The 14,742-nt window shown below is 38.7% G+C and overlaps 1 protein-coding gene across 1 annotated transcript in view; it reads right to left on the reverse strand.

Annotated features, from left to right (window-relative positions):
• Positions 1–14,187, reverse strand: part of AHR (aryl hydrocarbon receptor) — a 41,398-nt gene extending 27,211 nt beyond the window's left edge. The window contains exons 1-2 of the mRNA XM_054563853.1: positions 13,990–14,187; positions 2,909–3,096 (exon numbers count right to left, since the gene is read on the reverse strand). Coding sequence (XP_054419828.1) covers positions 2,909–3,096; positions 13,990–14,054 — 253 coding nt within the window. The 5' untranslated portion in view covers positions 14,055–14,187. The remainder of the gene's footprint in view (positions 1–2,908; positions 3,097–13,989) is intronic.
• Positions 14,188–14,742: the final 555 nt, after the last annotated feature.

Here is a 14,742-nt window from a genome sequence, read left to right on the forward strand (position 1 = left end):
AGTGTTTCTCCAGGTCATAAGGATTACCTTAAAATGTTTACTGTGTTCTCTAGAAGACTGCATTCCCATCCTAGACCACTGGTGGGCTGATCAGGACTTCCGGATCTTTTTTACTGATTTCCCTCACCTCCTCCCATCTAACTCTTGTATCTGAACAACCCAAGAAACTGCTTAGGGTACGCATCCCACTGCAACCCAAGCAAACACATTTACAGTCTTCCCAAAATCCTGTACATTCGGATTTGTCTTTCAGACTGCAAATGTAAACAATGATTTAAAAAAGTAACTCAGGGTATAATCAAGGCCAAATTATATCACTGCCTCAGATCATCTAGAGTGCTTATTAAAACTATAGGTTCCTGGGCTCCACATAGAACCTATGTAGAATCAGCATGAAAGGTGCATACCTCAGACTGTACCCCAGAAATATATTTCTCAACATACCGTTTTTATGTGCCTTTTATGTGCCAAAATGAGCTTGTGCATTTTTTTAGAAGCCCTTCAGGTTATTCTGATGCACACTGAAGTTTAAAAACCTGTAATGCAAAGGACCTAAAATTCAAGATAATATAATTGATAAAGTAATGGTGCAAATAAAGGAGTAAGAGTCTACTGTCAAATATACTAAACTAGAATAAAAAAAAAAAGATACACAAACTCATTAATGAAGAGCTAAGAAAATACTTTGTAACTAGAACTCCAGCTAAACTACCACATTCTTTGGAAACTCCTTCATTTGAGGTACTGAACAGAACATACATGTCTAATCATGAACAAAAATGTATATAAATTTATACACTAAATATACATACACATTAATGTATATATGCATACACACAGCCCAGAAAAGCAGTAATTATGTTAATATTAAATGGCACACTGGCACAAACTCACTAAGTAGCTTTGGTTCTACTCCACTACTTCTGAACAGGGAACAACCTATACATTTTTTTTTTCTTTTTCACATACAGTTTGATTTCTCATTATACAGAAGTAGAAAATGAGAAGGGAAAATGACTCCTGTCATGTCTTTACCAGAATCAAGGACTATTGCCTCTCTGGCTTCTAGATTGCTAACTCTAAGGGCAGAGAGCACATCTTACATGCAATGGAACCCCAGCTAAAGGTCAGTCAGTAAGCACAGCAAGGGCATAAATGCTGGAGATCAGGACAACAGGCCATGAAACTGGAAGTGGCCCTGGCTCACAGTCCGCCCCAGGGGCTCCTAGACGCCCACACGCAGATCTAGCCCCACCACCGGAGTTTATGATGCCCTCGGTCTGGGGCGGGGCCCAAGTTCTGGCATTGCTCACAGTTCCCAGGTGATGCTGCTGCTGCTTGTCTGCAGACTATACTTTGAGAACTGGGGATCTAGGGAGAATTTCTCAGGGTTTTGCTATACAGATGGTTCCTAGAAAAGAGAAGGAACTGACACAGAGTCAGGAAATACAATACTGGGAATCTGGAAGTCTGGTTTCTAGTTTCAGCTCTATCATGAAATGGCTACAGAGTGTGTGTGTATACACACACACACACACACACACACACACACACACACACACAGACACACCCCCACCCACCTCCCCCCAACCCACTTAACTCATCCACAAGATGAAGGGTCTGATAGAGTGAAAACTGAAAAGAAAGACTTTTTATACAGATCAGAGAAAATTTAAGTGTCTACTATGAACCCCTGCAATTATTACCCTCAAATCACTTATTGCCCAGATCATAACTATTAAACCATATAGCTTTTATCCAAAATAAAGTACAGCAAGCAAACAAAAAATAAAAAGATGCTCAGACTAAACACATCAAACCATCTAAATATAAACCTAAAGTGAAATAACTTTTTGCATTATTCTAAACAAAAATTACAAATTCAAATATCTGTAAATGTGTCCTGGTCAGCTGTATCAGCATCATCTGAGAACATGTTAGATAGGCCAGCCTCTGGCCACACCTAAACCTACTGCATAAAACCCTTCATCCTTACAAGGTCCCTGTGTTATGTGTAAGCACGTTGAAATCTGAGAGACAACACTGACATAGGCCCTTGAGATTTTATCATCAGTTTTTTACTACTATTTATAAAATAACATGATATATTTAAAAGACTGGGCATTTCCTGAAAAAAAAAAATCTGTTTCTGACACAGAAACAGATAAAAAGAGAAATCAAGAAATGATTTTAAATGAGAAGACACACTGAGATACTTTGCAACAAAAATTCCATAAAATGCTTCATGCCTAGGAAACACTGTATGATTAAAGGTAATAAATAATCACCCTAACTTTACAGCTGAGTAAATTGAGCTATGAGGATGCTATCTGGCTTGGTTTGTCAAATAGTTTGTCAGTAGCACAGTGGAGAATTAAATCCAATTCTACTGATTTCTATAATGAAATGCCCTTTCCAGGGGAAAACGAAAATTTTAATTACATTTTCCTAGATAAATATACAGTTAACACAAAGCAGAAGTATACCTAATTGTGAAAGAATAAATGAAATGACATATCTATAAAATCATACTGAAGGAAATCCATAGTAATTAATATGTACTTTACTATTTCCATTAAAAAAGAGAGACTTTTAAAAAGTGAATTGGATAAAGAAGTGGAACTGACATACTTAATATGAGCACAAGTTCCAAATACATAATTTTTCAAAGAATGACACCACATTATCATTTAATAGAAGCATCTGTTTAGTGAATAAATCTGGAAAACTGACTTTTGGAAATATTAGAAATTTGGCTATGCCACTTAAGTTTTACTATACAGCAATACACAAAACTTTTTTCACATATGGCTAATTTTTGCAGTTTTCAACACTGAAGCAGAAACAGCCAAATTCAACATAAGTATTTTGTAAGTGATTACAGAAAAATTAAACCCTTTTGTCTTACCATCAAAGAAGCTCTTGGCTCGTAGGTAACTGACACTGAGCCTCAGAACGGAAAGTTTGTCCAGCTTATTAATAACATCTTGTGGAAAGGGCAGCAGGCTCGCCAAACGGTCCAATTCAGTATTGAGTCGGTCTCTATGTCGCTTGGAAGGATTCGACTTGACTCCTTCAGGCGGGATTGGCTTGATGCTGAAAAACAAACAAAATGCCATAAAATACTCTAACAAGATAAAGCAGTAATTTCTATTGCCTTACATAGCACCTCCTCAAATATTTCACTCATAAAACAAACATCTGAAATCTGCTTTAAGTTTATATAAATCCTTTCAAAATGCTCCTTTTAAATCTTAATTAAGTAAAACAGGGGAATGGATAAAGTTCTTTATAATTTTTATTTAAAGATCATGAACCTATCGTAGGAAAATGCTGAGTATATCTTAAACACTTCATACATTTGTGGCATAGAGATTTCCAATTAACAAACCTACTAGGATTTTTTTCCCCTTTAAACACAAACATCGTTAGGGAGAAGGAAAAAAAAAAAGAAATCTGGTTAAGTTATGTGAAAATCATGCTTCCCTTGCAATTGTCCACAAGATGCATCTTGGCACCATTGATGTTGTAGATAAATAAGAACAACCCTAAATAAAAAACTTATATTCATCGTCCCAGCCTCCTGTATTGAGCCATTTCATCCTGTTCGTGACAATGTGCCAAAGCCCTGTGGAATCCTCAGATGGTTATACCACCCTCTAATGGGATCCTCCAGTATTAAAACAAGAAAACATTTGACTTTAGATATTTTTATTTGCCGATTGACAAATATTAGAGATTAACTGTAATTACTGAAAAATTTTGCTTTTATGACCGCCACTTTATTGGCAGTATCCATAGTGTGTGCCTCCATTAGAAAATTCAGAGAAACCCCCACATTTGGTGTGGTTTTCAATTGAGGAAAAAGACACCTGTGATGAGGCGTGGACCCTCAGTTTAGCAATGGGAAGCTGGGCTACTTCACACAAAGGCCTTAGCCAGGAATTCACAGTAGAAATTCACATGGAAGGTGAACTGACAGATCATCAGACATCCATGCTGAAACAGAAACAGAGAAACTGGTAAAAACAAAACAAAACTAAGTAATCTTTTGATCATGCCCCTGTGCCTTTCCATTTGAAAGAAAAATGAAGAATTATCTGGAGTGTTCTTATAACACTTTTTTTCCAGTTTTAACAAGAAAACAGACATTTTTGACATTTCAAGTGATACTATCTTTAAAAAGGAGAAATTGTGTTGAGTATAGTGCTATTAATTTGATGCAATCAAACATCCCTAGATAATTTTGTAATGTTATATGTGGAGAAATAATACTTTCTGCAAAAGGTAAATATGAAATTTTAACATTTTTTACACTGTCCCTAACAAGTATTTTCTTCAGACCTTGCCTATTTCTATTTTTTTATTATAGTTTGTTCTACTAAAAAGATTACTAAATTGGTAAAACAGAATACATACAAAATAAGTCAGTAAAACTATCTCCAGACTGTTTGTGTAACTGTATAATTAATAGATTGGTGACTGTTTCTCTAGGTATTTTCCCTTAATCATATTGCATTTATAATCAAATTCAAGTTACATCTAATAGCTACATTTCTCCAATTAATCAACTGAACTTGAACTTTTACCTATTATGCATGTCTACTAACTCTCTACAGAGCAATCACTTGTTACCACAAATATTTATTTGCACCTATCATGCCCTGGGCGGTCCAGGAAAACACTTTTCTCTTACACATTTGAAAAGTGTTATGGGAGCTAAGTACTGGGAGCAATGACATGTTTACAGAAAAGGTGGTATATGAAATGAATCTTGAAGTAGGAACAGGACTTCAGGAGGAAACGTGACTGAGGAATGGTGAACTGTGTTAGAAGTCCCCTGACTAAAGTGTGAAGCACAGGGTTCAAGAGAGAGGAGAAGGGAGATGCTGGTTGGGACCACATCCTTTCAACAGATACCACTCGCCATGTGCCAAGCCCCGCACATTCAGTAGTGAACAAAACACACTAAAACTATTGTTCTCATAAAGCTACTCTCCAGTGGGAGGATACATACATACTTAAACATGTAATTTTGGGGCTGGGGCGGGGGTGGGAAAGCAAGGTGAGGAACTCAGGAGTAACGGGGTTGCTGGTTCTGACAGCAGGGAAGGTCTCTGGTGTGATGCTTCAGCACAGACATGAACACAACCAAGGAGTGAGCCATGTGGGTGTGTGATGAAAAAAAACTGTTCAAGGCAGGGGATGCAGCCACTTTCCTCACAGAAGTTGCACGAAATTGGACTTTGGAATCTGGGAGTCATCTTCAGCTTTCAGCTGGGATTTACATGACCGGCCTGGTGTCTTTACTAAGCTGACTGGTGACAGAGAGGACAGAATGCAGGGCAGGTCTCACGGAGGCTAGCACTTCTGCTAAAACAGAAACCCAGCTCCCTCCGCTGGTTCAAACCTTTCAGAAGCTCTGCAGTGCCCACATTCCTTGGCCTAGAAAACAAAATGCTTTTTGGTCTTTCTACGGCCCCTGACTATTCCTCTGCCCTCACTGTGTCCAGCCAAAGCCTTCCTTGTCCATTATATTCCAGAGCTAAGAAATGACTTGCAGTTACCAATACGCACTTTGGTGCTTTCATATACGCCACTCGCCTGTTCCGTGTCACCAGCTTCAGAGCCCTACTCAATTAGACCATTTGCATCAAGTCTTCCCTGACCTACTCAATGCATTCCTCCCGTGGTACTTCTGTACCTTACACATCGTATGCAAATTGCTTACACAACCATTCTATTAGAGAATATTCTGTGCAGATAACATTTCCCATAAACTAAAAATGAAATCCAGCCCTGCAGTCTTGGTAGCTTTCCAGTAAAGATTATAAAACACCGGGGAGAAAACAGTAAAACAAAATTGAAGACAAGCTAATACGACACAGGGAGAAATAGCAACAGTACAAGAAAGAGACTGACCGTTGCTCCTCCGAGTAGCACTGCTGCCTGTCTTGTGCTGGCTCCTTGGAGGAGTCAGCCCTGCACTAAGCAAGACTGCCTCTTCCCACAATGCAAACCTGTCCACAGCTCTAACACGTTACTATGCCCATGATGAAATATTTACCACGAGTTTACATTTCCTAAGTCAACTGTTATGTAACAAGTATATACTGCATATACTTGTTAGTTGCTCTTATTACTATTAAAAACTTCATCATTTCTGTATCCCCACTGCTCAGCATAGTACTTGACACAGAGTGGACTCTCAATTAATGTTTGCAAATCAGAAATGTCCAGAAAAAAAATGATAAGAGCCTGACCAAAGGCAGGATAGGGATAGACTAGCTCGAGATATTTAAAGACAATACTTCATGCCTATTGCAAAGCTGGGTACATAGCCAGACTCAGACGTTCACTGAATTCAACTCACTTGCTGACCAACTAGGTATAGGAAGTGAGGGAGAGGAAAACAGTGAGTAAGGAGAGGTTGCTAATGACTAGGCTTTATAGGTTAGGATAACAGCTCTATTTCCCAATGCAAGATATATCAAACACAGATGACAGACCTGAGTATAGCCCTGTAAAGTTGAGGAAGAGGCACAGGCAAAGATGTCAAGGAGGAATAAGACAAAAAGGAAAATAAACAGGGTAGATTATTTTAGAGATTACGTACCAAAGTTAACTGTACAGAGGAATGAAATAAATTTAGGATTGAGAAGTACCCCCTGAACTTGGCATTTCAAATCCAATGTTGTTAAAACTAAAGTAATAGCTTTGACACTTTTTCCTTGATTTTGTAAGACATATTCAGAACTATTTTGTGAAAATATTTCCTATTTATGCAAACATATTGAAGATGTACAGGATAATGGAAAATAGTAATCTTATACCAATCACACCTGCCTTGGGTTATGCTAGTGCTTTTACTTTTGATTTGTCTTTAAATCGATGCCAAAACATACCTGCAAGCATTTATTTAAATAAAAGGCTACCTTTGAAATATAAATAAATGTCCCAGGAAGGCTGGCTGTGGGACACCTGGAGTTCAGCAGTCTGCTGAACTAGGCTGTAAGATGGTGATCAGGCAAAGAGAAAAATGCATTGTTTTTTAAACCTTAACCTCAAAAATCTTGTCCCAACCTGTAACCAAACCGTTGTGAAACCCAGGCCTCAGCTGACTGCGTACCACGCTGCTGTCCCAGACGCCCTGCGTGCACTGCGCGCCCGTGGCAACAGGCCCTATGGCGCGCCCTGTGCCGGTGTGAATGTTCCCTCTAATGCCTTGATCTTCCAGAGCCCAGCCTAAAATATCTGTTAGGCTCAGTATTTGAGGCAAAGTTGAAAATTTTAGCCACCCGGTTTAAGTGACTGTAGTAATATTTATATTTTTATATGACGTTTATCATAAAATCTCAAATGACATGCAAAGAGATCGTTTCAGTTACCCTATTAGAATAAAGTGGCATTTTCTAACAAGAGATTACCCATCCCAGCACCCAGTTTGCTTTATCAGCTTTTACCTCTGAGTGATTTAATCTCCCCTCACTGCTTCAGGCTACTTACCAATAACTTGTTTATCTTTATTTCCAGGCCTATACCGGAATGGCCTCTCATTCTACTTCCGAGAACTTAGGCTCCCTCTTGCCCTGCATGTACAGTGGTACACGGCTCTCTATCCAACAGCCTGGAAATCTCTCTACCATACCAACTACACCCAATGAAGCCCAACTTTTAAACCTACCCAGTCTTCATTTCCTCCCCATGGTTTCAGTGCATCCTTATTTATCTCTGAATATAAACATTGAATATTTATAGTCATAAATTGCATACTTAGTATAATATTGCAAAGGTGATCTGTGGCTCAAGTAACATTAAATTTCATTGTTAGGTTTAATACAGCTCGATATTTTGCTTCCCTATATGAGACAAAAAAAACATTTACAACAACTTCTAAGAATCCTGGCTGGATGTCACTTGTAATGAATCAGAATTCTATGGCCGCTCTCCTGCTGCTCACTCCAGAGTTATGATGGGTTAGTCCCTTTCCTCGCATTTTTTAACCCAAGGAGAGGTGCTGAGGTACAAATAGCATACAGTCTCTAGCACCAGCTTTGAGAGTGAAAACCTGGAACATAAAATATGCCCTAGAAATCACTGTTACTTCCATAACCCTGAAAAAGGTCTCTAAGAATGTTCTGTTTTTCCTCTTCTATTAATATACTTTTTTTTGCATTTCCCTTTAAACCCACATAAAAAGTACCTACTATACCAAAATCACTGAAACATGAGCAGAAAAGTCTTAAGTAGTGGTCAATTGTTGAATGAGTGAGTATCTCTCCAATACCTACTATGTGCATGGTACTCAAAAGCTCTGGTAGATACAATCACAGAAGATAGGCCTATCTTTAAGCAGCTTATTTTTGTACTAGGAGGAGACACACTCTGTAACAACACAAACTCAAGCATAATGTATTGCTCAATAATGTAGGTGCTATAAAAGGGATGGCCAAGAGTTCAGGAAAGTTAAGAGCTCAGGTAGAGTAATGAGGGAAGGTTTCAGGGAGATATGGCATCTGAATCAGGTCTTAAAGACAGGTAAGTCACTTCTGGCTTCAGGATGTCAGAGTACATAGCTTTCTCCAAGTGCCCTTCTCTTTGCTCAACAAGGAAGAGACAGAAACACAAAGTCTGTCTCCATTAAACCTAAGAGACAGCCAAACCCAGGTACAAATAACAATGAAGATGAAAAAGAGATAGAAAAGAAATCAATGACACAGAAGAGGAGGGAAAGTGTAATTATAGTATATTACTTAGCAGAACAATAAACAATGCTTATCATTTAAAAAATTATGAAACAGGAAAAGTGGATTAAATTTAAAATTGTAATAACATTATATTGGAAGAATGAAGAAAGGTGAAGGAGAGATGAAATAGCACTAATAACCTTACTTATCACAATAAACACCAACAGATCACATCTAACATGCTAAACTGAAGATAGCATATACATACTATTGAAATTTTTAATGTACATGTATTATTTAATAGGAATATTTTTAAAGCACTCAAAAAACAAGATAGGAGCAAAGTGAAAATGACTAAAAATATATGACAACAAATCAACATGTAAAGGACATCTCAAGTAGAAAAAAATTTTTTTAAAGATTTTATTTATTTTTAGAGAGGGTAAGGGAGAAAGAGGGAGAGAAACATCAATGTGTGGTCGCCTCTCACGCGCCCCCTACTGGGGACCTTGCCTGCAACCCAGGCATGTGCAAGCCATACTGAAGTGAACCAGTGGCCCTTTGGTTCGCAGGCAGGTGCTTAATCCACTGAGCCACGCCAGCCAGGGCTCAGGTAGAAAAATCTTCAAAAACCGCACTACTATCCCTCCCACCCACAATCCCAACAATAAGTTCGATCACCTACCCCACTGTTTTTGTCTATTAAAGTTAACTGTCAAAATTAGTATTTTTAAGCAAAAATGCAAGAACAGATGACCAATGGGAATGTAAACTTTTTGCAGAGCAATCTGACACTATGTCTCAGGGGATAATATTTGGCTCAGCCTTAAAAGTATAATTTTCCTAAGAAGATAACTGAGAATTTGCAGAGAAATTCATACTTCAAAGGTATTCTCTGAAAAACTAGTTAAAATATTGAAAGGTTGGAAAAAATAGACCCTCCCCCCAAAATAGTTAAATTATGGAACACTGAAAGGACAGAGTACTATGCATCCATTAAAAGCGATGTTTTAAAGGAGAGAAGGAGGGAGCAAATCAGTAAGTCAGGAGGAAAAAAAACTTAAGGAAAAGGTATGAAGCAAATATGGGTTTAAGTAGGGAAATTATGTATAGGAAACAGTAAATAATGTATTTTAGAAAGTTTACTATTTGAGAAGAGCGGACAATAAGGAAATACCTAGGAATGGATGTACCACATGTACTGCTGAACTTATTGACCTGGGCAGTATTGTGAAGTTGGTAGAAACATCAGTTTTGGGGTCCAATATTCGAACTCAGTTTTTTCACTTCCTACCTGACAATTCTGAATTTGAACCTTAGTTCCCTGTCTATAAAACAGAAAAATCACCTTTTCATAGTACTATAATAAGCTGAAAAATAAGTGATGTATACAAAGCACAGTTTGTGTATGTGTGTGTTAAACCACTATATAGAAAAAAACAATTTTACAGAAGTGTGAAAGTAAAAAAAAATATTGTTTTTAAAGGTTTGCATGATACTTATTTCTAAGTGTCTTAATTGGTTATATAAATAAGCATGCACTGTGTAAGTTTATTCACCAGTGAAGCAGCACATTTCTGCCATTCCCAGAATTGAGAACATAATCATATACTGCCTCTTACTGTTTCACAAAAGAACTGATTGTTCTGGGGGAATGTAAGCTACATTTATTTAAAGAATAGAATGTATGTTTCTGTTCCTCCTATATCTTTAGCAGTCTTTACAGTTTATACAATGCTTTTGTTCTGCTCATTTACTTGTAAGAGTGGTATTTTAGTTGTAGGTGTTCACTGGTCTGCTACGTTGGTCGAGAATTTGCCCAGATATACAAAGACAAGAAAACTAGACCTTATCTTAGTACTCTTTCCCTTTATATCTCACTGCTTCCTCTTTTTTTTGCCATTTTCAATAAATGTTACCAATAACTAAACATTTTCACTTACTCATTTCATAGTTTCAGTATGTAAGTGGCCTCCCTAGTCACTATGTATAAGCTAGCTAAATAAAACTATGTGAAGATAATTATAGTGGAGAAATAATTATGTAACTGAAGTGAAAAAAACCTATCCTTTTATTTTACAGGCTATTTGGAAAATGGTATCATACTACATTTACATGATACATTTTCAGAAAAACATTGCATAATTTTATTCTACTAAGTAGGTATTATATAATGAGGTTCCTGAGATTTAAACAGAATGAAGAGCAACTTAGCAAAAGTACTAAGAACACTGCTTTTGTATTTTATTAACATTGTGAGTATTTTAACAAAGTGGAAAGAATCAGCTAAGGCTCACAAGTTATTTCCAGTTCTGACACTTGATGGCTGGCTTGCTCACTACTGCTGCCATCACTTTTAAGGGCAGAAGTCATTTACTTGGCACCTATTTTGGCCAACAGTCAGTACCAGAAATACAGTCAATGAAATACCACTAAAACGTCTTCTGTATAAATAAAACTTAAAAAATATATCCAAAGTTATCACTAGAGATAAAAACAGATTCTACTTAATTCACTTCTCAACTATCTTCATGAGTCAACATAACTCAACAAATTGACAAAAACGCTATCATCTCCAAAGAAAATAAAACAAGAAAAAGGCTTAATTTTTTGTTTGTTTGTTTCAGCATGGTTGTTAAGAATGGAACAACATTTTAAGGAAAGCTACAGTAGATTCTACACCAACAGTTACCATGAAAATGTCCTTCTGAAGGTAGGAAAGAACATGGATCGGATGCAAGGCTGCTCCAGATCCTTTAATTTCCTAACTTTCATTACTCAGAAAAGGAAGGAAACATTGACTGAGCATCTACTATGTATAACATAATTTCGGTAGGATTAAAAGGAACACATTTACAATGTATTTCTTCGAAATAAAGATTTAACTTTCAATGTTAGACTTGCCACTAGGGGGAGTTTATCTTGTTTAATTAATTCAATTGCAGGTTGGGAAGATGGTCAGGCTAAAATTCTGTCATATGCTTGATGCCCAAAATTTTACAGAACTGCATATTTAAATGTGTATCCTATCAACAGTCCTATACTTATGCTACAACATATTTTCTCTTTAAGTAAAATAAAGAGAAATATGGTCCTTACCTAAATATTTAAGGTAAGGTCCTTAAAGGATCAAAGTTAAATCTCAATAGCGTTTTTAGCTCAAACAAGATATATTTTTCTGACATTGTTGGCATATTTCAGACCTCAGCTACAAAGGACTATTTTAACTTTAAAAAAATCCATATTAAACTTAATATTAGGTTTAATGGCTGCATTCCTAAAAAGAACTTTGATTAACTGCATTATAAATCTAACCGCTTTTCATTCCAGTAAAAATGATTTATAAATAATTTCATGTGATTCTGTAAATGCCAGCCGTCACTACATTTTTCTTATGGAGCCGTGTAATGACGTTTTAAGGCATTTATGGGACTAGAAGCAAAGCATGGTGCTCAATAAAGAGCTGAAAAACATCTATGCTAACTAAATAAAATTAAATAAGGGCCATGTGTAAATGTTTTAACAACACTATTATAAGATATTAATAAATGCAAATATAATAAAGTCTTAGGAAGTATATTAAACTATTAGGATAAAATAATAAAAGGTACATCTTACATATACATAAGGAAGATATAATACATTTAAAAGGGAGATCTTTAATAAAATGCTAATTAAAAGTCTAAATTGTTAAACTTTATAATAAATACAAAAATAAGGCACTTGACTAATTTTTTTTTTAAGTCATCTAGGTTCTTATGTAACATAGTGACAGAAACTCAGTAACTTAAAAACCCATTAGGGAGATCCTCAAATTTTATGACTATACACATAAAACCCATGATACCTGTATTGTAAATTACCCTAAGTGTATAGTAAATACATAAAACAAGCATTTGGGATGCCTCTGAATTTTATCCATCAGGAACAAAGTCAAACTAGACAAATACATTTTCATATGAAAAAGATCTCTCTACAAAATGCAAGTTTGTAAATCAATGTCACAGAACTGCCGTGACAGAAAATTGCTGACTCGTCAGTATTCCTAATGTCAGCCACCCTGCAAGATAAGACTTCGAAATTTTAATCAGTCTATTTATATATACATAAAAAGCCCCTGTTTAATGCCAAGTCTAGGTCTGAAGAACTACGATTTTCAAGTTGAAATTCTAAAAGGAAATTAAAACTCCAGAATACTGAAACTTTTAAACCAGTTAGTGATTTTAAATATAAATGCTGATTTGAATTTGTGACCTTCATTAAGTTTTAAGCAGAATGCGTACTTCTGCTTGGCTTCGAATAAACTTTTAATGTGTTCTTAAAATTCTTTATGAAAATTTGAAAAATGTGAAGCAAACTTCACATTAGGAATAGTTAGGGATAAACACATGAATACAGCTGACTCACAAAAGTAAATCTGTCTCAAACACGAATTTGTTTTGCTGAAAAAAATTAAAGTATTTGTCATTTCACGCAAATATCCCACCAAAACACACTAACAAATATCTGTCGTCTCTTTCTTAGAATTGGCAAAACTTTGTAGGAGGAGGAAAGGGGAACTAGAGAAAGGTACCAAGAATAAAAACGTCTGTTTCACTTATTCCCAGTTTCAAATCTGTTACTTTTCAGACCCTAACGCCACCACAAAAGTGTAAGCTCCCCAAAAAGGTCGCTCAAAAAACAAATCCCCCACTGTACCTGACCCACTATACTCACTCATACCTGCTGCCATCTCTATACATTTTACCGATATGGTCAGGTTGAACCCTACAAAATTACTTCCAAATAAGTAAATAAGAATACAACAGAAAGCCAGTTGCACCAGACCAAAAATCAACCTTCAGAAGCCCTCAACCCCTTTCTTGCAGGTGGCGCGTTTGGCTCTTTGAAACACCTCGCCCTGCCAGGAATGAGAATTATGACCGTCCTCCAACCTAACTTAAGAGGATATTAAAAGTGGAATGGGATTTCAAGACGGGTTTATGTTAACTAAGCCAACAGCCCCACAGGAACAGCAGAGCTGTCAACAAATTAGGACCACTGAAAACAGCTGCAAGTGGGCGGGGGCGTAAGAGGGTGCATGTGGGCTGGGGTCGGGGTGGCAATTTTTAAAATGCAACGATTAAAAATGGAAAATCCAAGGCTTGGATGTCTCGACTTGGCCCCGAATTTCAATTCTACTGTGTCGGAAATGGACCTAATCACCAGACCGCAGGGAATTGGGGACGGGGTGGGGACGCCTCCCGCACCCGCGTGCCTGAGCGCCCAGCCCCCGCGACGGAGACTCGCTCTGGACACTCACGTTTTCTGCACGGGTTTCCGCCGCTTGCGACTTGCATAGGTGATGTTGGCGCTGCTGCCGTTCATGGTGCCCAGCGGCCGGCGCCTCCTCCGCAGGCGCGGGCACCGATCGCCGGGTCTCCGGGACTCGTCCGCAGCTGAGACAACAGTGGCGGCAGCAGACGCAGGGTTTCACGAAGCTGCGCTCTCTCCACCTGCGTCCTCCAAGCCTCGGCTGCCACAGCCGCGCGGTGCCAGGTGCACTGCCAGGGACAGGAGCCGAAGGGGATGGGAGGTGGGCTGCGACGGGCGGAGACCGGTGAGCAAGGTGGCGCAGGTGCGGTCTACCCCGGCGGAGGCGGCGCGGCGCGGCGCTGTCCGCAGGTGAGGCGGCCAGGGCAGAGGTGGAGCCTGAGCTGCCCGTTTGGAATCCCGGCCTGGGTCGTGCGCGGTGGTGCCGCGCCCCGTGACTGCCGACGCGGCCCCTTGGGAAAGGGAGGTGCCGCCGCACTATTCCCCGCGCTTCCCCAATCCTGGGTGCTTCCCGCCCGTGCAGCTCGGGCTCTGGCCGCCACTCCCGGTGCCACCGGCTTCCGCTTGGCTACGTAGCTGTCCCTGGTCTGGGCTGACGGTCCAGGGAACGCTCCCGGACCAAGCGTCAAGTGGACCCTCCTGGCAATGCCGAGCTGGAGCCGGCAGCGCACCAGCTGAATAGCTAAAGCTCGCGGACCGGCTCTGACCCCGCCCTGTCCGTGTAGCTCCGCCCCATGCCACT

Source organism: Pteronotus mesoamericanus, unplaced genomic scaffold (assembly GCF_021234165.1).
Source record: "Pteronotus mesoamericanus isolate MK-2021 breed Mesoamerican mustached bat unplaced genomic scaffold, CSHL_Meso_final scaffold_85, whole genome shotgun sequence".
NCBI classification, from domain to species: Eukaryota; Metazoa; Chordata; class Mammalia; order Chiroptera; family Mormoopidae; genus Pteronotus; species Pteronotus mesoamericanus.